We start from the raw sequence: 27,963 nt of genomic DNA, 5'->3' as shown, positions 1-27,963 counted from the left end.
GGAGATGTAGAGATTATTTAAATAAACCTGTTTATTGACAGAATTAATGTTACACATGTAATACACGTCCACAAATATTCTAATACACTACCAGCTGAAGTGGACAGGAATGGAAAATAAACATAGATCTTGTATATAAGATGCCATTAAGTTAATAGTATTAGATATTCACAAGAGTATGAATATGCACATCAATAAGAAGAAAAACTATAAAATCTATTGTGTACTTTTGCAGACAAGAGCCAGATCACAATAAATTTTTAAGCTCACAGTAGCGTATTTCTTAACTAAACACACTTTCGGCATGTAAATTTCTATATCTTAAAAATGTAAATAATTACACATGTAAATTCTTTAACAAAACAGGCAAATGTTTACATTTGTATAGATTCATACAGACAAAGCTGGTGTGTGTTTCTGCTCGTGATCATGACCAGCTGTGACACTGGGGCTGTAACTTTGCTGTGCACAGTGTGTCTCTCAGATGAAGGCTGACAAGATTCATATTAAATTGTGAAGAGGCGTCATTCCTGAAACAGAGATTTTTATCCAACTGAGCACAGAAAACCACCAGTGGATACATTTTTTAGTGCCTGTTCAACTGAAACAATCTAAGCATAGTTGTCTTGAGGACCAGTGTTATTTACAGCAGCACCCGTTAAATCTGCCACAGTGGTGGAGGTGTGAAGGCGCGGCACTCTGTGCGACATTGTCAGGATGCTTGACCCTTGACCCCCATCCTTCCCTTTTCCTCTCCTCCAGGACAGGAAGTGGTGACACAGGCAGGACAGGAACTTGTCGTGCAACGAGGCGTAAATAAAAGGGTTGTAGCAGGAGGAGCTCATGGCAAACAGGTGACTCGACACCTGGATGACGTTCACGTAATTCTTCCCTAGGATGGAGAAGTCTGTGTCCAGGTCCCGGATCAGATTCACCACCTGTGAAGTTAAACTATGTTATCCAAGGAATTTGTCCAAGGAAGAAATCATCTGACAGTTAATTCTTGAATTAATCCCTTTTGGAATTCATTATTTTAAAGGAATAGTTCAACATTTTGCGAGCATTTAATATATGTTTACCTTTTTTTTGTAAAGTTGAAGGATTTGTTGTGTCTGAATATGAAGTCTGCTTTATCACTCTGTTGTCCTCAGTTCAGCAGTACATTCAGTCTATTGCTCGTTCAAACTGTTAGATTCAGCTCAATACGAAAACTAGGCCCATACAATCACTGTTTATAAGGTTTAATAGCTCAGCAGGTAATTATTTGTGACAGATTTATCGCATTATGATTGTTTCTGTGGCTTTTGTGGTCTTTTGTATTTGTCACACTGAGCTGACAGAGGTGCTTTCATGAATTAGGGCAGCTCGACTGCTCAAAGCTGCTGATTGAGTCAGTGCCAATGGTGATTCAGTTTACTCACTTCAGTCTGAAGATTGTTTGCTTTCTTGCAGAGAGTAAGATGAGGATATTGGCACTACCCTCAGGTCTGTATGGTAAATATAAAGCTGCATTTCCAACAAGCACTTCAGTTCAGTTCAGTTTGTTGCACATTATAATGGTTATTTATTGTATTTCCACTGGTAAAAGTTGTGGATGTTACCAGGAAAACCATTCTATTCTGTCCAGTTTTTTGTTTTTCACTGACCCAGGAGCCTGTCATGGCCCACCCTACTCTGACTCTGATTGACTAGCTCTCATTGCCTTTGTTGGTTGGATTGGTTAGATTCAGCTGTGAGGAGAGAAATTGGTGAGGGTTTATCAAGGTAAGCCAAGCAGAGGCAGGGTAGGGCGGGTATTGCCTTCACCATCCTGGGAAAAAAAATATCATGACCCGGGACTTAACATTGGAGCTAGAAATACTGCTGTCTGATGATGGGTCAGCAGAGTTGTCATGTCTAGCATGACAAAGGACTCAGTGCGCAAACTTGCCATATTTAAATAACCCATTGATTCAAACCAAGCTTGTCCCTTTACGCGAAATATTTTATGTCCTCCACAGTGTTCTTGTGGTTCCTTTGTTTACCAAATCACATTAGATAAGATGTCGCACTACTTATGTGGTTGGTGTGACTGTTACTATCCGGTAACAACCCTGACTACATCAAAAAACAGCCAATGTCTGCGGTAGAAACAAAAAACAAATGTCGGGTTATGGCTACAATCAACAGCAGTTACCTTATTTTAGCACAAAAAATGAAATTGGGGAAACAGCTAGCCTGGCTCTGTCCAAAGCTAAAATCTCTAAAGTTCACTAATTAACACATTATATCTCATTTGCTTAAGCCATACAGATGGCACTTGAGGGGATTGCCAGAATACCTTGCTTGGGCTACAAGAGTCCTTGAAATGATTGCCACCAAAGAAACAGTCCAACACATAAACTACAAAAAATCCACAAATTGTAGGTTTTTGTCCAGATTAAACCAAAGAGATTAAAACAACTCAAGACTTGTTAATGATTGAGCTTTAGAGGTGCTGGTAGGTGGATTTATTACTGTTGGACAAAGACAGCCATTTTACCCTGTTTTCAGTCTTTGTGCTAAGCTAAGCTAACTAGCTGCTGGTTCCAGTGTCGATCTCCTCATCTAACCCAGCAAGAAAGCAATTTCATGTAATTCTTAAGATGTCCAACTATTTAAAAACCTTCATTCATGTCTTCATATATCTGTCAAATCATCAGTCTCTCTTTCCCACTCATCTGTACCTGTAAGGGGAGCCATGAGAAGGCGAAACAGAGGACGGACACCAGCAGCAGGTAGAAGGTCTTCCTCCTCCGTCTGCTCCATGCAGCCCTGGCAGATCTCAACTCTGGACACGCCATCAAGCCCGACATGGTCCTCTGCTTCAGCTGATAGGATATAGCACAGTAGGAAATTGAGACAGCAGCCAGTGGGACAAAGTAGGAGAAGAAGAGACTGAAACAGGAGTAGATGAGGCGGCCTCGCTCCTGGCCATCCCAGAACTCCTCACAGACGGCCATCTGCAGCCCTGCAGCCTGCAAGTCCAGGTAGAAGGTGTGCAGTGCCGTAGGTGTGGATAAAGCCAGAGAAGACAGCCAGATCAGGGCCACCAGACCCCAGCAGAACTGGCACCCTGCTCTTTTGCGGATGGGATAAGCCACAACCACATAACGATCCACTGCGATGGCCATGAGGGACAGGACCGCTGCGTAGACAGCTGTAGACTGCATGACAGTGACAAAATGACACATGTAGGGGCCAAATACCCATCCACGAGGGTCAAAAGCATAGGATGCAGTCAAAGGGACACAAAAGATGCACATGACCAGGTCGACGAGCGCAAGGTTGCTGATGAGGAAGTTTGTGGTGTTGTGTCTTTTCTTGTTGTGCCAGATGAGAAAGAGCAGGAGGAGGTTGCCGGAGCAGGCGACCACAACCACGGCCGAGTAGAGGGGGATGAAGACGGGCTTCAGGTCGGACAGGAGGTCCAGGCCAGAAAAGGGTGGGGCTGAGAACGGGGAGGTCAGGAAGAGGGGGTGAGAGGAGTTGCAGCAGGAGGAAGAGAAGGTGGATGAAGATTTAGACATGGATGGAGAAGAGGAGTTCGCCCCGGATCGGTTCATTGACTTCTCCCAGTCCATAGCTGCAGACAGAATGAATAACAAGGCGTTTACACTGAGATCATTCCAAATCAGCATCGTTCCAATAACATTCACCCAATTTAACATTTCCCACAACTATTGATTGAACCCAAAGTAACATTAACATCATGATAAGACATAGCGGTTGAAGAGATGAGTCACATTTGGACAGGCTAATGAGTGACCATCTTCAAACCTTGCAGTCAATCAGTCTCATTAAAAGAATGAGTCCAAAAATGAGCATCAACAGTAAAACGTCTTTTTATTTTCACCAGTCTCAACTTCAGAACATCTTATCCTCCTTTCCTCTGCACTCCACACCTCTCACCCTTCATTTCTCTCTCCCTCTTCAAGTCTTTTTATCATTTCTTAGCTCTTCCCATGCACAACAGATATAACTGATTCTCAAGGACTGTCATCTGCTGAAACACATGTACTATAATCTACAATGAGGTCAATGATCCAGTTGCTGGTCACCTAGCAGCATGCAATCAAATGAGAGCAAGAAATTGGGCATGAATGCTTATTTATTCCACATTTTGCAGAGATGCTTGAAAAAGCTGGTTCTCAGGGCTGTGAACTGAGATTTGGTCCATTACCGAAAACCACGACAGCAATGAAGAAAATGAGAGCGCTTGAGTGGCTTTTCGATTTAAATTTGCAAGATAAGATGAGGATAAAATCTCTCTTCAAAACAAATATGTTTTCAGCTGGAAGGCATCATTTTTTGGGGGGGGGGGGTGCATTTTTGCGATCTCTCATCTCTTGTCAGTTTCATTCACAAAAAAAGCAGCAAATCACACTGAATCTACTTCCAGTAAATAACAAACCATCAGTGTCTGCGAAACAAATCCTGTGAGATTAGCCACAGGATTCCAAGCAGCTCTTAAAGAAATAGGAAAGCTTCATCATGAATGAAACGAACGAAAAACCTTCCCCGGCCTGCGGTGGAGCAGGAATAAGTGCTTATTAATGACCTGCTTAAGCAGAGCAAGACCTCCTGAGCACAGCATTTATCATAATGTTACTGAACTTCTCCGTGGTAAATTGGCTTGCACATAATTCACATGCAGCTGTTCACCTACCTGATGTCCTAAAAAAAAAAACAATTTCAAAGTAGAAATAAAAAGAAAGCATACCTGTAGATGTCAATCTGACATTTTCTGGTCGTCTGTCGGTCTGCAGGGAGTTCCACTGTTGTGCAGCGTTACCTCTTCGCTGCAGCCCACTCTGCTTCAGAATAAAGAGGTGTGCTCTTTCTTTCTCTCTTTCTCTCACAGCGTGCAGGATGTGTTCATGTGAGTCACCTCAGTGTGGGAAAAAAAGAAAAAAGATTGTCATCTCAATCTCACTCATCACTCCCAATGAGCAATAACCTCTTATGATATTCCTCTTGGGAGCTCGAGTGCCTCTCTGGTAATTTGTTGTGAATTTGTGATGACCTTGCCCAGTATTACTGTATTTTTTATCTGCCATGGAGTCACTATAATTTTCCTTTTGGGACCTATAATGTGTCTGTGGTTTAATATAGTAAATTTATAGTGATCCTGACATATTTGTAATATTTTATAATATTTTAAGTATCATTTCCACTATATCATCACTAATGTTGTCCTAAATTTGCTTACTGACCAAATGTATAAGAAGAAAAATTGTTATAGTTAATGCTATTTGTTGTTTTTGTATCTGCCTTATTTCTACTGTGTGATTTTAAATTGTTGTCTTTTTTATTGTTGTTGTTTTTGTGTGGACCCCAGGAAGACGAGCGTCCATTGTGTGGAAGCTAATGCGGATCCAAAGAGTGAATAAAGAATAGTGCTTGCGCCATCCCTGGATAATTTTTTTAAGCTGAATGTCAGATTTCCAGCTGTGCAGTTCTTCACAAGAAAGCCACTTTCACCCAGAAACCAACAATAGGGAACAGAGCAAAAATTGAACAATTAAGGGATAAAGCACGATCTTTCTCCAGCATCTTAAATATTCATAAAACTAAAACTAATTCAAAAATTGTGAAACATCTTGGTGCAAAAAGACGAGTGTGACCGTGTTATTCATCAAGTGAGTCTCTGCAAAGAGTAATCCAGGATAAGGATCATTAGCATGGGACTACTTGAGGGGAACAGAGGGCTGATTGTGAAGATAATGAAGATGACCATGACCTAGAGGGCAGAGAAAATATCAAGGACCTTTATCATTATTTCACCATAAATTCTATACAAATTTGGAATCTCAATAAAAGCATCTTCTGTCATCAAATTTGTAACAAACAGTGCCAATGCAACCAAGTGTAGCACTCTGATTTGCTAATATTTACTAATTATGAAAGCCTATTCTGCACAAAAACTTCCTGTTGTTGTTGTGCAGAAACAATTTAGTATTTGAGTTGAGTTTTATTTCAGTCAAATTTGTCTGGAGATATTACCTGTTTTGAGCTATGGTGCTATTCATCATCATGATTGTTGACATGGCAATCATGTTTCATAGCAACAGGTGCAACAGGTGAACTCTGACATCATTTTGACTGTTCCAGCCTCCATTTTCCACCACATGCAACTTTGTGAAAATGTTTAGTGGCTTCACGTTGTAGCCCAAGATCTATCCCTCTGTCAGTCTCTATGACACAGAGAAACAGAACAATTACATTTTATCACAGTTGTCCATTTTCGTTTCCCAGTGTGTTTTTTACTCATGAAAACAGCTTCTGTCAACATGTTTTCCCTCGGATCGGTCTGGACGCTGATGGGGAAAGGAGTGTCCGGAGTGACCCCACACACCATAAACACAGACTCTTCTTCCCTCTCTCTGCCTGTTTGTCTCTGCAATATCTGCAAAGTGATAAAACAGTTTGTGGCACCACCTCAGGCTTTTAAGGTGGACACTAGTGCTGGCTCAGCTGGTCTGATGAATCCACACCTCCCATGTGTTTGTTATATTCTAACATGATTGTGGGGCAGTCGACAGCCACAGTGGATCAGCTGGTGTGGCTCTTCACTTTCCTTTGCACTGTGTGTGCCACACTGGAGCAGACGGCAACCTCAACTGTGTGCATTCACTCCGCAGACACGAGCGGGCGATCGCATGGCCACCTGATGGGCCTGTGGGCTGAGTGGGGACAGCCCATTTTGTTTTTCCTGTAAACTCCACAAGCTCCATTGTGTACTAGTTGTCAATAAGTACATGATATCCAGGCTTTACCAGGGGCATCACTGAGTCATAGGGCAATCCAACTGCTGAAGGACAAGCCAACTTTCTGGCCGACTGTAACCACTGCTACTGTCCGCCAACACAAGATGGAAGATCTGTTTGGTTTTCCTTTCATTTGCTGCCTGTATCTTGTCTGAGCTTTGCTCCCAACCATCTGCTCATGGATGCTGATGATTTGTCCTGGCTGTCAAAGAGGCAGAAAAGATGGTCATGGTCCAGGCCACCTTGCCTTTTGACATTTTCTGTGTCCTCGGTAGGATCACAAGGCCCGTTTGGATCTCAAAGGAAATCTGCCAAAACTCTAAACTGAAGAGTAACAAAATCATCCACAAACAAAGTCCAATGCTTTATCAACAAGTAGCTACAAACCATCCTGAAGATACACTGAACAAGAAATGAAGATCTGTGGGAGAAAACACCTCAAGATGAGGATGAGGGAAAGGAAGTGGGGTTGGACTGGACACATCCTATGAAAGGGTTAAACTTATTTAGACCCAGAGACAGAGGATCTAAAGTACTCTTCACCACACAGAGGTAGAGAGGGCGGCTCATGTGATGGAGAGGAGTTGGTGAGGAGAGAAAGATGAAGTGACTTGGGATCACACATGTTGACATTCCAGGATATCATCAGAAACCTGCCACGAGGCGTCAGAGAGGCAGGAAATCCCCCAGACAACATTGTTTTCTGTCTTCAGAACCTGCAAATATCCCCCAGTTTCAGGAGGCTGCAGATTATAGAGAATAGGTTTTGACCATGGCTTCAGTGAAAAACAGCTGGAAGATGAACAGTTTCATCTGCGCCGCTCGCGCCATCAGTATCGGATTCAAAGGTCAAACCTCTTAACAAAATTCATCATCTTAACTTCTTGCCAAGGGAATCAGTTCTCTCATTTTTGTTGTAATGATAGATATATAATTCAGCTTTCGGAAACTCTATGAATATAAATTCATAGAGATTAAATATTAATTATTGGTAGTTATTTTCAGTCGATTGTGTAATATATTATAATTCAGTTAAATAATGCTTCTTTTTTTTTCATGTTTTCCTGGGATGACATTTAGGTTTAAATGGTTGCTGAAGCTCTTTTCTCTCAGGGGACATCATGAGTGGGTTTCTTTATTAACACCTTCCAGAGATGGAAATTACATTTTAATCAAGGATGGATGCCAATCAAATTTTAATTTCCTGCCATTCGGGGCTTCACACTATTATCTGCCATCCCAATCCCACCTGTTACCACAAAGCACAACTCTGTGAGACCTGGAGAGTTAGCCAGGCACAACCTTTACTCGCTGAAATATTAATAATTGTAATAAGCGTCATCCAGAATAAGTGAAATGAAGTCCACTTTTTATGTCAAGAGTGGCAGAGTTTGTTCTCCACTTGAAAGAATAATGAGAACAAACACTGCTTTAATTGTGTGCATTCAAGTGACTTCACACTTTCAGTCCTCTGGGTTTTAGAAGACAGACCGCAAGCTTGACAAGAGGCTCCCGAAGGTTTTCATGTCCAGGACTGAAACTGATTCACAGCAGAGAAGAAGGATTTCTGTTATTTATATAAAGGCTGTGTAAGAGGATTTTCACACTGAGTTTTTTAAATTGAGAGTGACACTCTGTTGCCAATGTGAGAGACACATCTAAATCTACAACAACAATCTACAACTGTCACAGTTTTGGGTTTTAGTTATTTCCTGTTTATGGGAGTTTTTCCTTGTCTGTCGTGTATCACTTCCTGTCTTTGTCTCTAACCTGCCGTTGTAATTACATGTTCTTCTTCCCTCTCTTGTGTTCAGTCAGTGTGTTTTCCCTTCAGGTCAAGTGTCATATCGTCTTCGTCTGGACCCTGGATTTGTCTCCTGCCTGAGACGGACTGGTTTATCAGCTTTGCTGTAATGCAGTAATATTTGCTGCTGTAGTTTGTTGTCTGCCTGTAGTTTGTGTGGATGCAGCTTTGGTTGCTAAAGCTCACTTCTTCCACCTGCCTGCTGGTGTTCTGCATTTGAACTGCTAAAATATAACAAAATCTTAACTTTGTGGAGGTTATAATGTTCAGTCTTTGCTGAATCTGAAGGCTGACCAGGACACATGGTACACCATACTCAGATAGGCTTGTTTTACAAGCTGTTGGCTGTGATGTTAATATTTTGTCTGCGTTGTGCCTTTTACCAGAGCACGCTGAACGATGATGAGTTCTTCGAAGAGATTTCAAATTCACATTCAATACTCTCACACAGACTTGTCTCAACAACCCCAAGAACGCTCCCACATTTCTTTTAGTCATTGCAAAGATGAGCCAAACGCATGAGTATCTTTCTTTTTTCAATTTCAATTTCAAAAGTCAAGTAGAAACTATTACTCCTGTATTATGTCTCCATTACTGTCCGATGACTGGGGAACATTTGGGGCAAAACCACTGTCAGCTGGTTTCTGGACATATTTCACACTCAGTTGTGTTCTGTCATCTTTAAGTGTCGACCAGCAGTTTAGATTTTAATACAGGTCATTTAAACAGTCTTCTGATTGTATGTTCACAGAAACATATAGGCTTCACTCAGAGGTGATAAACTGAGAAAATTCCCCAGTTTTGAGGTTAGTTTATGTTTAAATGATGTCTGGACAGAGATGGCCCATTTTTAGCATAAATTATTTTTCCAAGCGGAATAACATGTGACATTATGAATCTGTCTTGCCGTTTGTGGCATGGCACTCTCTGTGTGAAATGGCAATCTACGACACTTTGTGGAAGAATAATATTTGATTCTTTGCTGCCACCTAAAGATACTGCAGTCAGACCATGTCAGAGAAACCACTCGATGCCGTCGGCCGTCTCTTCTGCTCTCTTTCACACTGTAATTCTTTACGACTCCCTGCTCTCCTTAAATCAGTCCAAAGTCTGCATGCCTCTAACCTTACACAGCCCTCACTTTACAATTATGTCTTCACTCCCTAAATAGAAATCTCAAACAGGTCCTCACAAAGACGGAAGCACGAGATCACACACACACCCAAAATTCTGTGTGTCTGAGAATAGTTTTAATTGCACCTCAGCTTCAGCTAAATATACCAGTGCCCTTGTTTCAGCTAACGAGCAGACAAATGAACAGAATCCATTCTACTTGTTTTTATTGAAACTTGGGTAAAACTTCAGATGTAAAATCAACATGGCAAAAATAAAGATGTTACACAATATGTTACAGTATTTTCAGGAATATATTTCTACTGACAGAACAAAATAATAACATCTCTGCTGCTTACATCACCAAAATCTAATCAACAGCACGATACTGCATGTGGTCCTTCGTTAGCCTTTGCATTTGTATTGAAAGTAGAGAGCCACTCTGGTAACCGATACAGTGGGAGTCACTTCACTGAATAGATGCAAATGCTGCTGCTACGGGACAAACAGGTCTAATTTCAAACTCTTTATTATATATTTTCATGGTGTGATTTGGTTGAAGGGATGAATAGCACACACAAAACACATGTGAATGGGTAAGTACTTAACACTCAGTTGCCGGGGATACAGAGGATGATGACAGCCTGTAATTGCCTCTTTGGCTGCTGTTCACAAAAGCTTTGGCCAAAACACTGCCATGACCTAACGCAGCTCAAAATGAGCATCAGAGTAACAAGTCACCTGTGCTGAATGCACGCCGAATGAGTTTTTCCTTCGTGGTTACCATTTTTAAAATAAACATCGCTCATTTCTCGGGGCTGTGAACGTCATCTTCCTCTGGGCTGCGTCTCTCTCCCTCCGTGTCATCGTCGTTCTGAGTTTGGTCTGGATCAGCTGCTTCCTTATTCTGAGACGGCCTCAAGAGATATTCCAGCTCTTCCGCGCTGATGGCCACCTTCTCAGGAATCAACCATCTTTTGAAGTGTTCAAGAGCACTGTGGAAGGCAGGCACGCAAAGAGTCAGAGATATTAAAAGGAGAATTGCTCACTCCAAACAAATAGGGGGCCGCGTATCACCAGAGTAACTGTTCCCTGACAACCATTATATGCTTTGCTGTAGCAACTAGTTGCTGTTAGCTAGTTAGCTCAGTTAGCTACGCAGCTGACTGAATCTGCCTGAAACAAGAGCTCAGAGCACCAGGGGGGACTGCTGGAGTTTACATGAATGCAGCTGGACCGGGACCAAACAATGCCTCCAAGACAGATGGAGGAAAGGGATTCACCATAAGGTGAATAACAACAGCTCCGACCAGGACGCTGAGTCCAGGGGCAAAGAAGACACGGCAGGCTGGGACAGGAACGGCATGAAGCGAGAGAGGAGAGTGTAGTAGCAGTATAGTGCTGGAACATTTTCACATCTAGCTCTGTGAATTAAGGGTTTATTTCAAACAAACCAGATTTGATATAGCATCGCACAGGAAAAGTGAACAGTTCTGCAACATCTGAAGGTAACACACGTGTAACAAAACGTCAACAGAACACAGTACGTGTGTGAAACAGCATAATCCATCCCTCCCGTCCTACCTCTCATCCATGTCACCGCCTTGGAAGAGCTCTGAGGTCTGGGCATCGTGCAGAAATCTATCCCAGCATTCTTTCTTAGCTTGAGACAAGGAGCGCAACATGTCCCTGGAGGTCACATCACTGGACTGGCCTTTTAGCTTCTTCAGGCGGTTCTCTGTACCAAAGTGTGGACAAAAAAAAAATGTAATCAAAATGGTGACATTCCTGAATGGAGGGCCACGGGCACACAGAGCTCGGTGCAGACGACCTCTGCTGAAGAATATCTACACCTCTTTTTTATCCAAGAGTGACTGTGGTATTCTCTGAAAACTAATTTGAAAAGATAATGTTTTACCAGTTTTTGGATGATTTATAAATAAGTCACGTGACAAATGGTGGACTACATGTGGGGAAAACTGAACTGAAGGCACAATAGCTGACAACATTTGGGAAATAAATCATGGTAACCTGGAGAAGTTTTGTGCAACATATTGTCATTTTTATGGACTCTGACACATTATCATCTTTGTATTCTCCCAAACAACCTGACTGAGCGGGAGGTAGAGCGCGGTGGATGAAGGCCTATAGTCAGGAAAAGATAGAAAGAGGCTGGAAGGATGTCTGTACCTAAACTGGCTATGTAGATCTCAGAGTCCTCCATGGGTTCCCATTTGGCACTAGATGAACTGGTATTTGTCCCATTTGAGTGTCCATTGACCTGCACCCCGACTTGTGCTGCTGGCCGGAAAGAGTCTTTGAACTCCGTGTTGTTCTCTGCAGTTTCTTCAGCTCGCACTTCGGGCAGACTGGAGCAGATTTCGGACCACAGCTCCCCGCTGGACCGAACCTGCTGACCCTCGAAGTCGTCAACCATTGTGGCGAACTGACCAGCGGAGTTAGAACAGATGTCAACATCAATTTTTAACAGCAATTAGCGTTAGCCCAGTCTTATTCATGGCCTGACTCTTTCACCAACAATAAACAGGCATGTTCGTGAGACATTCTGATCGAAGACAGACAGGGAAACTACGCAGATTTCCAAATACGAAGAACCAATCAAATCTTAACTTGCATCCACATACTTATGCTAACCTGCTGCATTTAACGTTTCTCTTGGTATGCATTTCATCTGTTCTTCAGACGGGTTGTCATAATATAATTATATTTCACACACATTTGTATTTGTCTTACCTCTGTGAAAATCGCAATAGATTAACTGTTATTTCCTCTAATGTATGAATTTAAAGATTGAAGATTAGCCTCGCTAGCTAACTCTGTCCATGGTCCAACGGTCTCTAATAAGCGACAGCCTACTTTCTAATTTAGGACCATATGATTGGACGCTGTAACCGCCCATCAAACTTTTTCGAGATGTGATTGGACTTCTACGGTTTCGCGTTGGGGAGAACGCATCCTATTGGCCAGAAGGAAGAAGCCAGGAAGTTTGTCTCAGCTGGAAGAAGGAACGGTGGCGAACTATCGAGGTAAACAAGCTTTAGTGACCTCTGCTGAATTATTTGCATTTGTGAGTATTGACCATTTGTTGAACTCACATTAGCACCAACAACTGTTCAGTAATATTATCTGTTTATGATGTAACGTATGTATGATGTAACTTGTCACTGCAGGGAGATCCGGTGTAGGAGATGCGAGCAGCGTTGCGCCTGGCAGTAGTGGCAGTCCCTATGGGTGTGCTGCTGTCCCGGACCATGGCGTGGATGTCCACCGGCAAAACACATCCAGAGCTCATCAGCAGGCTGAGGGGTGAGTGGGTTGATGTCAGGGACAGAGCTTTGACATTTCAGGGTCTAAACCTCAGGGTCCTCAAAGGGAAGATGTTTTGTGTGACAGCTGGTGATTTTATACTAAATTTAAAATAAACCAGTGATAGTCTGTAGTAATGTGGATATTGGCAGAGCAGAGAGAGGTACTCATGATTGACTTCACTCAGGAAAATATAGAGGATCATTTTACTGACTTAAAATTATTATAATGTACTTTTCACAATTATTAGGGCATGCTTTATGGATTCTTAATGTAAATCGGTATGAAATGACAAATGGATAATGAGAAATGGCAATTTTAGTTTGAATGTGAACTGTTCAGATTGGAAATAGAAAAGGTTAAATGCCAAACTTTAAAGCTGAAATGTAAAAGCTAAAATGTAAGTGCATAATTGTGTGTATGGAAAATGATTCGTTATCCGTTTGTAAATGAAAAGGCATACAAAGTTCAGAAAAATGTATCACTGATCTGTAATGCCGGCTTTTGCACAAGGGACAGACTAAATAATGTTACGATGAAAAATCACACACTGTTATCAAAATATGAGCAGTAGTATGATTAATAGTACTGATATACTGCCTAGCTTTAAATATTGACCCCCATCCTGTACTTTAATTTTCAATATTTCCTCTAAAAAGCCTGTATCATTAGTTTTTCCCTTCACTTTAAAAAGTAATGGTGAAACAGACTCCAACATCTCACTTCATCCTGCAAACCTTTCACTCTTTTCTCCTCCAGATCATGGGGTGATCCGCAGCGACCGAGTGTTTGATGCCATGCTGGCCACCGACAGAGGGCTCTACTCCACAGACTATCCTTATGCAGACTCTCCTCAGTCCATAGGTATTCATTCCAATCAGTCTTTATTGACACATACGTGCACTTGCTTATCATGGCAACTGGTATTTGAGTGAAAACATGATGCTGTAGAGTAACAGCTGCTTCTTCAGCACAGATGTGTGCTGTGACTCTGTGTTATGACATTTTCTTATCACAGGCTACAGGGCCACTATCAGTGCACCACACATGGTGAGTAAAGAACACTGAACTGTTGTGAGATGTGAGCAAATATCTGAAGATGAATTCCGATTCCAAAAATGCTGGGACGCTGTGTAACAGAAATAAACAGAATGTGATCGTTTGCTAGTCCTTTTTTACATATCCTCAACTGTTTATTTATGTTTTACACAGCATCCCAACTTTTCGGCATCGGGTTTTATAATTCACTTATGTGTATTCAGATGATGGGCTGAATGAATTTCCTGTGGGACTGGTTTGACAGCATGCTCATGCTTTGGAGCTGTTAAGTGACAAACTAACTGAAGGGGCATCTGCACTCGATGTGGGTTCAGGAAGTGGATATCTGACTGCCTGCTTTGCAAGAATGGTAAGTTCACACAATGTACACACATTCTTGACTTGATATTTTTTAGCTAAGTTGGCATAAAATATAGTATATGACTCAGTGCACTGTTGGATTTTTCTGTTGTTTGCAGACAGGCCCCAGTGGTAGAGTTGTTGGCATTGACCACATCGATGAACTGGTTCAGATGTCAATAAAAAATGTGCAAGCTGACGACCCAGAGCTGCTCACCTCTGGGCGCATCAAACTGACAGGTAAGTCAGGAGATGCCAAAGTCATGCTTCCTTTTAAGTTTGTTGTTGAAACTTCACAGTGACAGAAGACTATAAAAGTCATCCCGACATGTGTCCACAGTGGGAGATGGAAGGCTTGGCTTCCCGGACGGAGCGCCGTATGATGCCATTCATGTTGGTGCAGCTGCAGCGACTGTTCCTAAGTCTGTAAGGACACCTGCAGTTTGGTTTTTGCGCTTGTGAAAATAAAATAGGAAAGAATAGAATAAGAGAAGCCTTGCACACAGCGTTAAGTTAAGTTTAAAACACATTGCAGTTTATCTGCATTGCTAAAGTGAATCTTTCTCAAGTGCTGTGAGGGAAGTTTGATACGCGGAGGACGGAAGTGTCTCCACACTGACTAACTGAGCTGAAGCTGCCTCTTGAACTCGACTTATCACCTCATGTGAAATTTCAGCTTTTTGCCATCTCTTAATGCAAGCTCTTGGAGCAGCTGAAGCCTGGTGGGCGGTTGGTTCTCCCTGTGGGCCCCGACGGTGGCACTCAGGTGCTAGAACAGTACGACCGGCAGAGTGATGGGACCTTTCTCAAGAAAGCTTTGATGGGAGTGGTCTATGTCCCTCTGACTGACAAGAGGCGGCAGTGGCCAGGGTAATGCACAGAAACACTTATGAGCCATCATTTTCAAACCAAAGTCAGTGAAGGAAAACCTGTTTATCTACTAACCTGACCTGCACATTATTTTTGAACATTACCTTCATCAGGTGCGTCTGTAATCTTGAGTGAGATTCACGCAGTCATGAGTCACGTCCACCTACGTCCTGCAGCTTGTTCCTGATGATATCTGTGCTATCCGTCTCTCCCCAGAGGTGAGCTCTGACTGCAGTGTGGTTGCCCCTGCAGGAGGTGGCGTTGGTGCTGCATGTCCGGGGCCCCGTAGCACTCCTCGTTTTACTGAGCCCCAGACTTAACGGCCACCTGCCCCGCTGGCTTGTCACCTAGCAACGTACAAGGAGGATCTCACGCTGTTTGCCCAACCAGATTGTCTTCTAAGGGTGCTGGAACAGTGAGTGAATGAGTGACCACCGCTGGACTGATGACCTTCCTCCCAAAAGCCTTTGGCCTCTTTATTGATAAGTAAATGAAGTTCAGCAATGAGGAAAAATGCAATTACAACTTGAGGAGCTTCAGTATGAGCTCTTCTGGATGCTTGTGGGGAAATTTGGATGAATGTTAAATTTTTGAATTTGTATGTAATGATATGGGAATGCTTTGGTCATGAATGACAAGACAAGCGCAAGTACAAGCCAAGGTTTTTAAAAGAGAATTCAGCTAATTAACAAAGGAACATATATTTTGTGGTAAGAACTTCTCACTGTCTTCACATGCTGTATGTGTAGGATCTGTCCTGTTGACATTGTTACTGTAGAGCAGAAATGCATTGTGCCAAAAATGTATTCATTAAGGCACTTAATTATTTGAAATTATACAAATATTGATTTATGTGTAAACTTACTAGATTTATTAATAAAACCCACAACATGGATACTTGATTGTTTTCATTTTTAATGATTTTTATAATTGTTTTATAATTGTCCTTTTTGTCATTGAAACTGTCACTGTCTGTAGAAGGAGACAGCATAATATTTTTTTTATAAATAAAAAAAAAATTAAAACAGATTTGATGATCAAATCTTGCCCGATCTAACATTGGTGGTCTGCCAATACTTTGAGTCACCTTCCAAGATATATCACACATAATCTTCCTCAAGTGAATAATCATTGGTTGACATAAAAAAAAATTTTTTCCAGAGATTTCCACAAAACACAACCCAAGCTTGCACTTACGTCACATGAAGACTTCATCTTCATTTTAGCGTATTACTCTGGAAATATTATTAAGGCATATCTTCTGATACCTACAACAAATTAGTCATCCACATGATGCGGCATCAAATCAAACTAAATACACATTATGAACAGTTGGTGGCGATAATCATAGACATAATATACGTAGACGCCTCATTGACTGACGCTTCCTATCGGAGCTGACGTTCAGCGCGGCCGCCATCTTGGATGGGTCTCCCATGCGCCCCCAGTGCATTCATTTCTACGGAGGAAGGTGTATGTCCAGCTACTATAATCATCACAACTCCTCTAATTTTTACCCGATTTTCACACAGTTTGGTTTGTTACAAACGTCAGAGATGTAGTTATGATACAGGACGCTGTCACACATTAAAAACACGTGCTTTCATGCTGAAATACTTTGTTAAAGAGCATAATACAGACATATGGTATGGCATATTAATAAATGTATAAATGAATTATTTTTAGATTTTGATAAAGAAACAGTTTAATTGTTCATTTGATTTCTCTCTCTCTCTCTCTCTCTCTCTCTCTCTCTCTCTCTCACACACAATCATGACCCTTCTATACACACCAATAACACAAGAATTTCTTCATTTTTGTTTTTGTGCGCTGAGTTTATTTAATGTAAAGTTAAGCACACAACACACGCACAAAAACCAGACATCTCACATAACCTGTTGACATGCGTATTAAACACCAAAACAAACTGTCGAAACAAGGAAGGTTTTTTTCTTTTTGGCCAACTCATCATGTGTGTCGGCCCACAGTCCACTGCTGCTTTCAAACACACACACATACACACACACACACACACACACACACACACACACACACACACACACACACACACACACACACACACACACACACACACACACACACACACACACACACACACACACACACCGTCTGGCCTGACGTGTCTAAATTTAAACAACTGTTCACAGCTTTAGGATGACAAAGATTCCATAATAGCCTGGACTGAAACTGCTGATGTTTGTGATATATATGTTTACATGTGGGGTGTTCCAAACAGGTGTTTTTGGAGCATTCCACAACTTTCCCAGTCTTTAGTTGCTCCTGTCCAAACTTGTTGAAACGTGTTGTCGCATCAAATTCAGATTCAAGCATATATTTACTAAAATCGATGAAGCTGAAGAGGTCAAAGCACAAAACTATTCAGCAGGATGACTTAATTGTTCTTACAGAGTCATCTAAAGATGTCATTTGACATTCATAATCCCAAAGCATTACATAACATGACTCGGCATATTTTAGCAGATCCATTCCATTTTCAAGTTTGGTCATGTCATTTATTTTCAGCATCTGAGCCAATTAGTCTCGGAGTCTTTCAGGAACTGACATTTGCTTCTTATATCTCAGATTTCCCTCCAGCTCTTTGGAAATGTATATATATTTTACAAATAAACGTTTTCTCTTAACAATATTTATCTATTAACTGTTAATCCATTAGTGTGATTTGTTCTTTAAATGGCTATTTATATTGGCTGATACTGCTGTATATTAAATAAATGATCATTCATCCGACTTTAAAAACTCAACATCCTAAACAATCAATCAAACCACAATAGTCTAATAGTAATCATCTCCACTGACGCTGTGCAGCCAAGGATGTGCCTCTTCCCACTCACGTCTGTACTTTTGCAAGCGTTTTGGCTGTTGAGGACATTTTTAAAAGGCGCGGGTGTTGTGAGCAGCGCCGGTGTGTGATGTCTGTTTCTAGGCAACCGTGACAGCAACACACGCAGGCAGCGGGGCACAGACACACGACCGGGGTCCTGGACAATGGGACCAGAGGTTTTGCGACACCGGCGGCTCGTTTATCTCCGGCTGGGAGAGCGCCGTCGGGAGGTAACATTAACCGGCTATTTTAACCCATATTAATGTTCATACATTACCCGTTAATAAACGATACCGTTTAGTGACAAACGCTTGCCATATAAACTATGGACTGACATATATGTCATGTAACCATGAGTCTTGATACTTCTGTATGCTGTAAATTTAATGCTATGTTTTCAAGATCTGAAAAGTGCTTGAATTGAATAGTTAAATGTGTACGAACCCTGTAAATAACCCTGACTTAATTCAATAGCCTATTAAAATGTTGTGTTATTAAACATCAGAACCATATTGAGGAGCCAAAGTGTAATAGATGGAGAAATGAAGCATTATTGGTCTAAGCTTTAACATTCGAGTTGTTGTATCAACTAAAATTCAGTTGCTCTTGTTTAATCCTCCTTTTCTTACCCTCCTTTCTTCATCCAGGCAAGGGCGATGTACTGCTGCATAAACATCAGTGTTCCTGTTCTGCTATTATTTTTCAACGATCATGACACCAGATGAGATTTTAGGCTGAGCAGAGAGTCCCTGGCGGTGCTGCTGGAGCTTCTCCACCAGGAAAGGCGACACGGATGGGGTGCCACAATAGAGACCTTGGTCTGTCTCTTCTGGCTGGCGAGTGGGACATCCTCCAGTTGTGGTGGCAAGGGTGTTTAGGATGCCTCGCTCGCTCCACTGTTCACCGCATCATCCATTGAGTCACTGAGGAGGTGGTGGCCATTCGCCACAGGGTCATCTACCTCCCCAAGACCACAGAAGACCTGGCGGCAGTAACTCAGGGGTTTGCAGAGCTGGCAAGACACAGAGCTTTTCAAAAAGCTGCTGGAGCAATCGATGGCTGCCATGTGAGGATCAAGCCTCCAAGCAGTCCTGATGGTCACTGTTAGAACAGGAAACTGTTTGCTTCAATAATCTTGCAGCACCACCAGGGACTGCTCAGCCTCAACTGTATACATGTGATCTTTTGTAAATAGTTGTACATTTTAAGTAAATAGAAATATTCATATTGTATCTTTGTAAATATCTGTAAATCCATCCATCCATTGTCTATGCTGCTTATCCCTTTCGGGGTCGCGGGGGGACCTCGGCTGTCAGCGGGCGAGAGGCGGGGTACACCCTGGACCGGTCGCCAGCCGATCGCAGGACACATACACACACCATTCAGGGGCAATTTTAGAGTCACCAGTTAACCTAATGACCTAATGAGCATGTTTTTGGTCTGTGGGAGGAAGCTGGAGTGCCCAGAGAGAACCCACCCATGCACGGCACATGCACATGCAAACTTCACACAGAAAGGCCCGACCCGGGAATCGATCCTGCGACCTTCTTCACTTCTTGCTGTGAGGCACGCGCACTACCTGCTGCGCCACCTTGCAGCCCTATATCTGTATCTATATATCGAAAATACACTGTTGGTGTTATTTATTTGCCGGCCTCCCCAGGTGCAAACATATTTACAAAAAGTGAAATGCAGACAAAAAGAAAATAGTTCAAATAATATTCTAAAAAAAAAAGTCCTTCAATAACTCACAGTAGTATTTTTTTCCTCCAAAGAAACCACTCACACAGTCTGGAGATCAAGCAATGTTACCTCCTCTGTAACCAAGCCAAGACTCCCCATCCAGGGCTGAGCAGCCTCCTTTTAAACCAGTTGCCCCTCCCACTAGGCTCGGTATACACATAAAAAAACATATTCAGCATTTTCCTTAACCCTATCCATATATTTAGTCTCCCAACTTCCACTATAAATAGAGCAAAAATAGTATTTATCTTCACAAATGTTCCCCTTTAACCATCCTTAGTTATTCATCACAAAAATCAACTTTACAAACAAAAACAAATAATAACGTAGGTCACATGATCATAAAAACGCGCGAAGACAGACTATTGAATGTAGCTGTCAGTTACGCCCCTGTTTGGCCAACCAAACTACGACAGCGGGAGAGAGCAGGATGGACACGCAGCACATCTCCACATGGTAGGTGATAAAATGGTGGTATGAATACGTGTGGAAATATATGTATGAACAGAGGTAGAACTACCAAGTGCGCACCCTTGGCCGTGCTACAGAAACGGAGGAGAAAAGGGAAATGGCTATGGGGTATTTTTAATTACTTATTGAAAAGACGGGGAAAGTGAGCAGGGACGTGTGAATGAAAGCGTTTGCGTGCCTATGTGCGTGCGTATGTGTGTGCGTATGTGTGTGAGTGCGCTGCCCATCGTCAGTGACGGAGCCGCTCCGTCACAGTAAATATCACAGAAAAAATAAGATAATTGTATTGTCACTGAAAAGTAGTTCAAAAGTTTACTTATACTGTAAATAAGAAATGGAATAGATAATGTAGGTTATAAAATTTTAATTTAGAACACAATATTTTTAATTAACAATTTAAATCTAACACAGAACATAATCAAACAGAAAAAAAAACAAACAAAAAAAACATCAGCACCTGTCAATCATTTTTTGTCAATCCCATTTTCTGCAGGATTGTTCTAAACATGAGTGAAGCATGACAAAAGGTAAACACACAAAATATTAAACATTCCGACTCAATGTGCTGTTTCCCCCGCTGCTTCTCTGACGTCAGACAGCTCTCTCGCTCCTCTCCCCATTCGGTGAATTGAAAGTTTATTTCAACCAATCCAGAGTTAGTAATTGTTGCCGAAACATTAAAAATGTGATCCAAGAAGGTTTTTGTCGAGTTTTATTTTGATTTTGATGCATTTGAAGAAGTTTTTTTAAAAATGCTAAAATTACTGTTTTTTTGAATGGAGTCTGGTGGCTTTGGCAACAGCGCTACAACAGCTGTTTCTGCTTAAGCAAAACAGATCTTACTCATCAACAAAGAAGTATCTCTGTATGGATTCTTTCCATAATAATGTCAGACATTTATTTGTAGAGTAGCACGGTTGCACAAGTGGTCACACTTGTCGCCTCACAGCTAGAAGGCCCCCGGAATCTCGCTGTGGGCGCTGGTGGCGTGTCCTCCACCACGCTTTCGGTGCCTGCTGCTCGAGAAAAAAAGGGGGCCTTTCTGTGTGGAGTTTGCATGAACCTAAGGTTTCCTCCTTAAATAACTTCCACTAAAAACATGCAAGAAGATCACCAAAGGAAGGAGAACCGAAGCACCGAAGGAGAACTGGTCCCCGGGCGCCGGCGTCGGCTGGCGGCTGGCAGCTGGCAGCCCACCGCTCCTGGTCTGCCGCGGAGGATCGACAGACCGAGGATGGGATAAATGCGGAGAAAATAATTTCACGGGAAGCATGCACTGTAAAAAAAAAAAAAAAAAGATTAGGTGACCCGACTTAACTATGTCAAGTCATCTTGTTGCTTTGACTGAGTTAATTTGAGTCAACTTATAGTGTCAAGTTTTTTACACTTCAAAACATGAGTTCATGCAACATACAGTCTGTTGACTCAACTTCCTGTATCAAGTAAGTTGAACTTAAAAATATTATTTGAGATAACTTTAAGAGATGTTGGTTGAATTTATTTTATCAAGTTCCTACAACTGTGAATCAAGTTGGCTCAACATGGAATACATAATTGATACAACTTGCGATTTGTTGACTCAACTTTCTGTATCAAGTGATGTGGACTGGAAAACATTACTTAAGAGAACTAAAAAAGATGTTGGTTGAACTTATTTTATCAAGTTAGGGCAACATTATTATTTTTTCTCGTGCTTTATTGCCAAGTTACTTGAGTTTACGGAAATTGCTAGATTTCAAAATTTTAAGCAAAAATAATATCTACAAAGAATCTCCATGAGAATTAGACAAACTAAATATTAACACAAGAAAAAAATAGCTGAACAGACAATTCAATAAGGACCTTTATTTAACCCCCAACAAGTCCAACTTCAAGCAGCCTTGCTTCAAAATAAGTGTCAATGGATGTCAAGACATCAAAAAAGACCTTCCTTGGGACATATTTAAAAAATAGCCCTTACACCCTCTGACACACTTTTGCTCACAAACTGAAATTACACTGTCCCACACACATAATAATAATATAATACATAAAAAGAAGAGCCTTCCTTTGGGGAAAAACAATAACTCTCCGAGTTCAACAGAGTCCCTTCTGAGTGAATGTTCAGAGTTGCTGCAGTAAATTGCAAAGATTCATAAAAACAAACAAAAAAACGTATCTGAGAAACTTGCTCAAAATGTTGAAAATGAAAACATTCAAACATTACTGAAATGTCCACTGTCTTGACAATTTCTCTATAACATCACATGGATTAGTGTTCCTCCAAACAGTGCAATAGAAATAAGTCAGAAAATGAAAACAAGGTGGACATATAATGGGCAATTAGTGTGCGTTGGTTCGGCGAGGAGAAACACTTGCAGGACCACCTCATTGAGGGGCAGTTTCCCCAAACAGCACAGCCTACACTGAAGTGAAGTAACCCTGTACGAAAGAAAGAAAGAAAGAAAGAAAGAAAGAAAGAAAGAAAGAAAGAAAGAAAGAAAGAAAGAAAGAAAGAAAGAAAGAAAGAAAGAAATACAACCATTATCAGCACAAAACACACTAAGTTCAGTTTCCTTAATGTGTATGTGTATTTTTAGATGTGCAAAATACTGTGCATCACCACAAGTCTCTGAAAAATTGCACAGTTCACAATTTAAAGCTTCCAGATTTTAATGTATCCTAACATGAAATAAACACGACTTTATTATAAAGTGGACACACTTGGCCATGTCACTCATCTGAATGGTAAGTGATTACATTGTAAAAACAGAAGCCACATGGCACAGCACTGAGAAGACAGCGAGAAAAGAGAGCTTCTCATGAGTGATGTGTGTACCGTTACATTTTGTATCCATGGCAACGCACAGCGGTGGCAGCCATAGACATAATATACGTAGACGCCTCATTACGTGCTGGAGCGTAATCCAGCGTCACCGACATATTGGGTGGGTCTCTGCTAGCACCAGAGCCAACCAAAGTCAACGTAAAGAGAGCAACTATGCCCCTATTTTATTTATTTATTTTATTTTATTTAGCTTCCCAGCCCCAGTTGCAAGCTCAACAGGGTAGTGTAAGACACTGGAATGACCTGGAATTTTAAAGCTTACTTTTCCAGGCCTTAAAAAAAAAAAAAACTGAGTAGGTATATATGGGAGCTTTGTATGTATGTATGTGTGTGTGTGTGTGTGTGTGTGTGTGTGTGTGTGTGTGTGTGTGTGTGTGTGTGTGTATGTATGTATGTATGTATGTATGTATGTATGTATGTAAATGTGTTAAAATCAGTGTATATCACAAACATCAGCAGTTTCAGTTCGGGCTATTGTGGAATCTTTGTCATCCTAAAGCTGTGAACAGTTGTTTAAATTTAGACATGTCAGGCCAGAAGGTGTGTGTGTGTGTGTGTGTGTTTGAAAGCAGCAGTGGACTGTGGGCCGACACACATGATGAGTTGGCCAAAAAGAAAAAAACCTTCCTCGTTTCGACAGTTTGTTTTGGTGAAGTTTTATTCCAACACACCTGAGTAAAAAAACTTACTCAAAGTTTAATACGCATGTCAACAGGTTATGTGAGATGTCTGGTTTTTGTGTGTGTGTGTGTTGTGTGTGCGCGCACGCGTGCATGTGCCTAACTTTACATTAAAAATACTCAGCGTGTAAAAACAAAAATGAAGAAATTCTTGTTATTGGTGTGTACTGAAGGGTTATGATTTTGTGTGTGTGTGTGTGTGTGTGTGTGTGTGTGTGTGTGTGTGTGTGTGTGTGTGTGTGTGAGAGAGAGAGAGAGAGAGAGAGAGAGAGAGAGAGAGAGAGAAATTCAAATGAACAATAAACAATAAAATTAATTAATTTATACATTTATTAATATGCCATACCATATGTTCAACACTTACAGTTCAACACTGCACGTGACGTCACATTGCGGGCGCATGCGTGTTGGTTGAAATGCCCACCTTTTTCTGAAGTTAACTAGGTATGTCTGCACGCTGCTTCACCTCGCGGCTTCTGGTCTTGTCAGTGTGCTGAAGGCAGTGTTCTTGTCACAGGGCGACTGTTTGTGCGGCTCCGTGCCCCCGTATGTGCCACTACGCGTATCAGCTGTGGTAAGTGTCCTCTCTCTTTGCGGTGTGGCTGATGCTATCCGGTTGCTAACGCTGGTGTGGTCGCAGGTAAACGCCGGCGGCTGTGTGGAGCTCTCTCTCCCTCCCTCCTCTCATGCAAGTGTGTGTGTGACTGTAGCGTGCACCGCATTATTTTTAGCACAACCCGCAAAACTAATAGTGTGCTCTTAGTGCAGGGCTACAGGAACCTGATAGCTGGGGCTACTGCTGCTGCTTTGCAGATTTTCTCGGCACGGCCTCGCGCACGTGTCGCAACGGCGTGTGCACAGACACTTGTTGCCGGCTGCTTGCCTGGATGCCGCTGGCCAGAGCACCAACTTTGAACCAGGGTTTGGTTCCTCTTAACTGACTGAATGAGAGCGCGACAGTGCGGGTTACATTCATTTTCCTGGGTTATCTGTATAGGCTTGTGTTGCATATTTTTGTTTGATTCTGATTTTGTGTATTGTTAATCATTTGTTAGGTTGATTTGAAAGATTTTCTACATTTAATTTAGTAATTGTTTTGTTTCTTTAACCTTTGTTTAATTACATTGATTGCATTATTTAGTTTGGGCATTTATTAGTTGGAATATTTTGTTAATTTTGAACTTGTGATTTGCCCATTAATTATATTTTGTTACAGTTTGATTTATTTTCGTGATTCGTTTGGTTGCAACCCCGCTAAATTCTTAATTCCCCCCCCCCCCCTTTTCAGTTGCTGGAGGCCAGTGGTGGAGGTGGTTGGTGGTGGCGTCCCCCCTGTCTGCTGTGTCCTGGGAGCGGGTTTTCTCACTGAGTGTGTCTGGCACGTTTGTCCGGTGATTTGAGTTGACTCCCTTTTTCTTTCGTTTGTGGATTCCTCCCCAACACTAGTCCCCTTTCCATCCACTAGGCCCCCCAGCCCTGATTAGATTATTTCCCTTCCCCCGTCCTGTGTGAATGATGTGTTCCTCTATTGCTTTTAAAATTAATTGTTTAATAAACGTTCATTTTAAAATTGGGAACCACGTCTCATGCCGTCTTGAGTGAACGAACCTGTGTGCCTTGTATTTGGGAAAAATAATTCCCTGGGTGAAATTCCCAGGGTGGCGTTGTTGACAACATTTAAAGGTCCTTTTGACCCCCTCCTCCTCCTCGCTCCGCCACATTACTTTGTTGTAATGGGCAGAGTTCTCTCAGCTTGACAGCAATAGTCCTTCTGACTAAAAGCCCAAATCCCTTTTAACAGTGTAGTTCCACTGTGTCCCGCTCTGAGCTCATGCAGAAACCTGAAATTTGACCTAAAAGTGTTCCTCGATACCGGTCGATGAAGCTTCTTTCACACATGCACACGGACAGTCAATCTGGTTGTATGTGAACGTGCAGGATAGCAGACCTCCACCTGCCCAGCAAGATCACGGGACTCTGCCGTTCACCTCAGGCGCACGAGGACATCGTTTGCATGAAACTGTGGCCAGGTAAGACTCATTATGGAAAAGTAGACATTTGAATAACATGCCTAAAACTCAGTGATAGTTTATGATCTTTTTGTAAAATCTACGGAGAAATATAACTGTTTTTGACAGTGTGGCAGTCGCTTTCGTCCCGAAGTGAGGACTGTAACGGGACGCTGCGGGGCTCGCCGAACCCCAGTCAAAAATCCACAAATTTAAAGTTATCTCACTTTTTCTCCAAAATCTGCGTCGGTCCGCGTGTTTTCGATCTGGGAAAGTAATCAGTATGCTCTGCTGAGTAATTCGGCTTAAAAAAATGTCCATGAAAAGGTTTTTAAGGTGTTTTTTCAGTGCTTCATCAATTGCTTATTAGATCAAGCGAATTGAACTGCGTTCGGCTATGGCTCATCGAAGCTATGGCTTGTTGGGTGCTTCCTGACATTAATGGATCATCAATGTCGCGTCTTAGCTGACATATTTCTGTTCTATATTTGTTTTATTTTGTATGGGGCAGCAATCTCTCCACATAATTGGCTGTTCAAGGTCAATTATAGGTAGGGTTGCCACCCGTCCCGTAAAATACGGGATCGTCCTTTAATTGACAATTAAATGTTGGGACGCGATTTGTTCCGTATTTTCACAAATGTCCAATACACATGTCTGTCACACACACATCAACACTAAATCTAACAATAATAAACAAACTAAAACACAGGAAATACTAAGGCCAGCAAAATTGTCGTGAGGGGATTCACGCAGTACCCCGGTCGTGCGTCTGTGGCTGTGTCCCAATTCAGGGGCTGCATCCTTCGGAGGACCCTTCCTATGTGGCCCGCGGAGGCTCCTCCGTCGGCCGCATCAACCATCAGTAAATGGGACCATACGTAGACGCCTCATTGACTGACGCTTCCTATCGGAGCTGACGTTCAGCGCGGCCGCCATCTTGGATGGGTCTCCCATGCGCCCCCAGTGCATTCATTTCTACGGAGGAAGGTGTATGTCCAGCTACTATTCTTATCACAACTCCTCTAATTTTTACCCGATTTTCACACGGTTTGGTTAGTTACAAACGTCAGAGATGTAGTTATGATACAGGACGCTGTCACACATTAAAAACACGTGCTTTCATGCTGAAATACTTTGTTAAAGAGCATAATACAGACATATGGTATGGCATATTAATAAATGTATAAATGAATCAATTTTAGTTTTTAATAAAGAAACAGTTTGATTGTTCATTTGATTTCTCTCTCTCTCTCTCTCTCTCTCTCTCTCTCTCTCTCTCTCTCTCTCTCTCTCTCTCTCTCTCTCTCTCTCTCTCAAAAACCAGACATCTCGCATAACCTGTCGACATGCGTATTAAACAAACTGTCGAAACGAGGAAAGTTTTGTCTTTTTGGCCAACTCATCATGTGTGTCGGCCCACTGCTGCTTTCAAACACACACACACACACACACACACACACACACACACACACACACACACACACACACACCCCGTCTGGCCTGACGTGTCTAAATTTAAACAACTGTTCACAGCTTTAGGATGACAAAGATTCCATAATAGCCTGGACTGAAACTGCTGATGTTTGTGATATACACTGATTTTAACACATATACATACATACATACAAAGCTCCCATATATACCTGCTCAATACATTTTTTCCTTCTTTCTTTTTTTTTTAAGGCCTGGAAAAGTAAGCTTTAAAATTCCAGGTCATTCCAGCGTCTTACACTACCCTGTTAAGCTTGTAACTGGGGCTGAGAAGCTAAATAAAATAAAATAAATAAAATAGGGGCGTTGTTGCGCTCTTTACGTTAACTTCGGTTGGCTCTGGTGCTAGCGGAGACCCACCCAATATGGCGGCGACGCTGGATTACGCTCCAGCACGTAATGAGGCGTCTACGTATGTTATGTCTATGGCGATAATGCCCCGGAGAGGAGGTAATTTGCATGAAGGACTAATTAAAAGAAGAGGACACAGCGAATGGTGGTTGGAACTACATTCGACAAGGTGGACTACATATTGACGTCATCACCGAGCGCCTTTCAATAGAAGGACCCCGAGCT

General features: G+C 41.9%; 3 protein-coding genes across 6 annotated transcripts; 1 reads left to right on the top strand and 2 right to left on the bottom strand.

Moving 5' to 3' along the window:
* Positions 1-19: 19 nt before the first annotated feature.
* On the bottom strand, positions 20-4,838 carry prlh2r (prolactin releasing hormone 2 receptor). Its single transcript, XM_070979822.1, has 3 exons — positions 4,742-4,838; positions 2,706-3,604; positions 20-938 (listed from the first exon to the last, which is right to left on the bottom strand). The coding sequence occupies exons 2-3, from the start codon at positions 3,600-3,602 to the stop codon at positions 612-614; spliced, it is 1,224 nt and encodes a 407-aa protein (XP_070835923.1). The 5' UTR covers positions 3,603-3,604; positions 4,742-4,838; the 3' UTR covers positions 20-611.
* A 4,984-nt stretch (positions 4,839-9,822) lies between these two features.
* ccdc32 (coiled-coil domain containing 32) lies at positions 9,823-12,575 on the bottom strand. The gene is made up of 4 exons (XM_070979161.1): positions 12,460-12,575; positions 11,896-12,151; positions 11,290-11,443; positions 9,823-10,700 (listed from the first exon to the last, which is right to left on the bottom strand). Exons 2-4 carry the CDS (start codon positions 12,140-12,142, stop codon positions 10,511-10,513), a joined length of 591 nt encoding a protein of 196 aa, XP_070835262.1. The 5' UTR covers positions 12,143-12,151; positions 12,460-12,575; the 3' UTR covers positions 9,823-10,510.
* Positions 12,576-12,679: 104 nt separating this feature from the next.
* pcmtl (l-isoaspartyl protein carboxyl methyltransferase, like) lies at positions 12,680-16,356 on the top strand. Of its 4 annotated transcripts, none has more exons than XM_070978992.1 (9): positions 12,680-12,752; positions 12,897-13,032; positions 13,792-13,896; positions 14,051-14,082; positions 14,336-14,440; positions 14,550-14,670; positions 14,771-14,856; positions 15,131-15,300; positions 15,517-16,356. In XM_070978992.1, the coding sequence occupies exons 2-9, from the start codon at positions 12,915-12,917 to the stop codon at positions 15,527-15,529; spliced, it is 750 nt and encodes a 249-aa protein (XP_070835093.1). In that variant the 5' UTR covers positions 12,680-12,752; positions 12,897-12,914; the 3' UTR covers positions 15,530-16,356. The 4 variants fall into 4 exon arrangements, with proteins under 4 accessions (XP_070835093.1, XP_070835091.1, XP_070835094.1 ...); XM_070978990.1 differs by having other exon boundaries at positions 15,553-16,354; XM_070978993.1 differs by having other exon boundaries at positions 12,707-12,793; positions 15,517-16,305.
* Positions 16,357-27,963: the final 11,607 nt, after the last annotated feature.

The sequence above is a fragment of the Chaetodon trifascialis genome, chromosome 14, assembly GCF_039877785.1.
Source record: "Chaetodon trifascialis isolate fChaTrf1 chromosome 14, fChaTrf1.hap1, whole genome shotgun sequence".
Lineage (NCBI taxonomy): Eukaryota > Metazoa > Chordata > Actinopteri > Chaetodontiformes > Chaetodontidae > Chaetodon > Chaetodon trifascialis.
The sequence above is the reverse complement of the archived record's forward strand: the minus strand, read 5'-3'. Positions and strand labels throughout refer to the sequence as shown.